This window comes from Olea europaea, chromosome 15, assembly GCF_002742605.1.
Source record: "Olea europaea var. sylvestris chromosome 15, O_europaea_v1, whole genome shotgun sequence".
NCBI lineage: Eukaryota > Viridiplantae > Streptophyta > Magnoliopsida > Lamiales > Oleaceae > Olea > Olea europaea.
Window position 1 is genome coordinate 28,686,667 of NC_036251.1, and position 1,651 is coordinate 28,688,317.

Consider the following 1,651-nt stretch of genomic DNA (forward strand, 5'->3'; position numbering starts at 1 on the left):
TCAAGGTGGTATTGAAGATGCCAACTGGAGTTTGCAAACTAAAGAATGATGGCCACCAGGTAGATGAGCCTTTGTGAAGATATCAACCAGATGATAACTGACAAGAGGCGAAGTGTCCCTTCCTGAAGATGATGACACACAAAATGACAGTCTATCTCAATGTGTTTTGTGCGTTCGTGAAAGACATCATTATGAGCGATCTGGATAGCACTACAAATGTCAAAATAAAGCAGAGTGCTAAAGGGCTGAGGAATACCCACATCTTGGAGAAGCCAAAGAAGTTCTAAAGTAGTGTTAGCAAGGGCTTGATACTCAGCCTCAGTGCCAGAGCGAGCAACAATGTTTTGCTTTTTGCTCCACCAAGAGATAAGGGAGTCACCAAGTAGAAAAAGAAAACCAGTGGTAGATTGGTGATCAGTGGGGTCCCTTGCCCAATCAGTATCAAAGTAAACCTTCAACGTCAAGGATGACTGAGCGAAAAACTGAAGCCCATGAAATAATGTTCCCTTCACATGGCGTAAGATGTGAAAAAGAACTGCATGGTGAATGGAACGAGGAGCTGACATAAATTGGCTAATAAGATGCACTGCATAGGCAATGTCTGGTCTAGTGACAGCGAGATAAATCAGGCTCCCAACAAACTGTCGATAACGAGTGGCGTCAGGAAGGATCTCTCCATCAGTAGGACGAAGTTTAATGTTGGGCTCCAGCAAATTATCAGCTATCTTACAATCTATGAGACCAGCACAGGTGAGAAGATCAGAAGCATACATGGCTTGGGTCAAAAAGTAGCCATTAGACGTAGGGGACACTAAGCCGAGGAAGTAGCTAAGAGAACCAAGGTCTTTTCATCTCAAAATGCTGACACAAAAACTGCTTAAGCTCATGAATACCAGAATTATCATCAACATAAAGTAGTAGAATAGTGATGCCAATATTAGTGTAACGAGTAAAAATAGCAGAATCATAGGGGCTAAAAGCAAACCTAAGCTGCACAACAGTGGAGCTGAACTTGGCAAACCAAGCATAGGGAGCTTGCTTAAGCCTATATAATGCGCGTCAGAGACAACAGACCTTACCAGGAGGAGATAGAACTCCTCAGCCAAATCACCATATAAGAAGGCATTCTTGACATCCATCTGAAATAAAGGCCATCAACGTACAGAGGTGACAGCCAAAAGAGAATGGACGAAGGTAATACGAGCAATAGGGGAAAATGTCTCCTCGTAGTCAATGTCAAACTCCTGAGTAAAGCCCTTTGCCACTAAACGAGCTTTATGTCTTACTTCAAAATCGTCGGAGTTCGTTTTCCTCTTGTATACCCATTTGTTCCCAACTACAGTCTTTATGGGTTGTGTGAAGAGCGTCAAGTTCTTTAGATATAGTTTGCTGCCAAACAGGGTAAGAACAAGTTTCGCAATAATTGCAAGGCTCGTGAAGAGTCAAAAGTAGAAAAACAATGGTAATCACTAAGATAGGTAGGAGGTGCTCTTACCCTACTAGAATGACGAACATTCAAATCAGAGGACTCGGGAGGGGTGGATGCGATGGCATGATCATCAGACGATCCAGTTTCATAAGAAGTAAGCGTGGAGTGATCACCAGATGAGCTGACATGACCTGCATTAGAGGAAAAATCTAGAGAGGGGTC

The 1,651-nt window shown here is 43.0% G+C and overlaps 1 protein-coding gene across 1 annotated transcript; it reads right to left on the reverse strand.

Annotated features, from left to right (window-relative positions):
• LOC111411514 (uncharacterized mitochondrial protein AtMg00810-like) lies at positions 1-773 on the reverse strand. Its single transcript, XM_023042038.1, has 2 exons — positions 257-773; positions 1-122 (listed from the first exon to the last, which is right to left on the reverse strand). Exons 1-2 carry the CDS (start codon positions 771-773, stop codon positions 1-3), a joined length of 639 nt encoding a protein of 212 aa, XP_022897806.1.
• Positions 774-1,651: the final 878 nt, after the last annotated feature.

Excerpts from the sequence above, each read along its gene's own strand:
- LOC111411514 (XM_023042038.1), bottom strand. The coding sequence starts at position 773 with ATGTATGCTTCTGATCTTCTCACCTGTGCTGGTCTCATAGATTGTAAG. Across the intron at positions 123-256 it reads TTGGCTTCTCCAAGATGTGG|GAAGGGACACTTCGCCTCTT; the intron begins GTATTCCTCAGC and ends CATCATCTTCAG.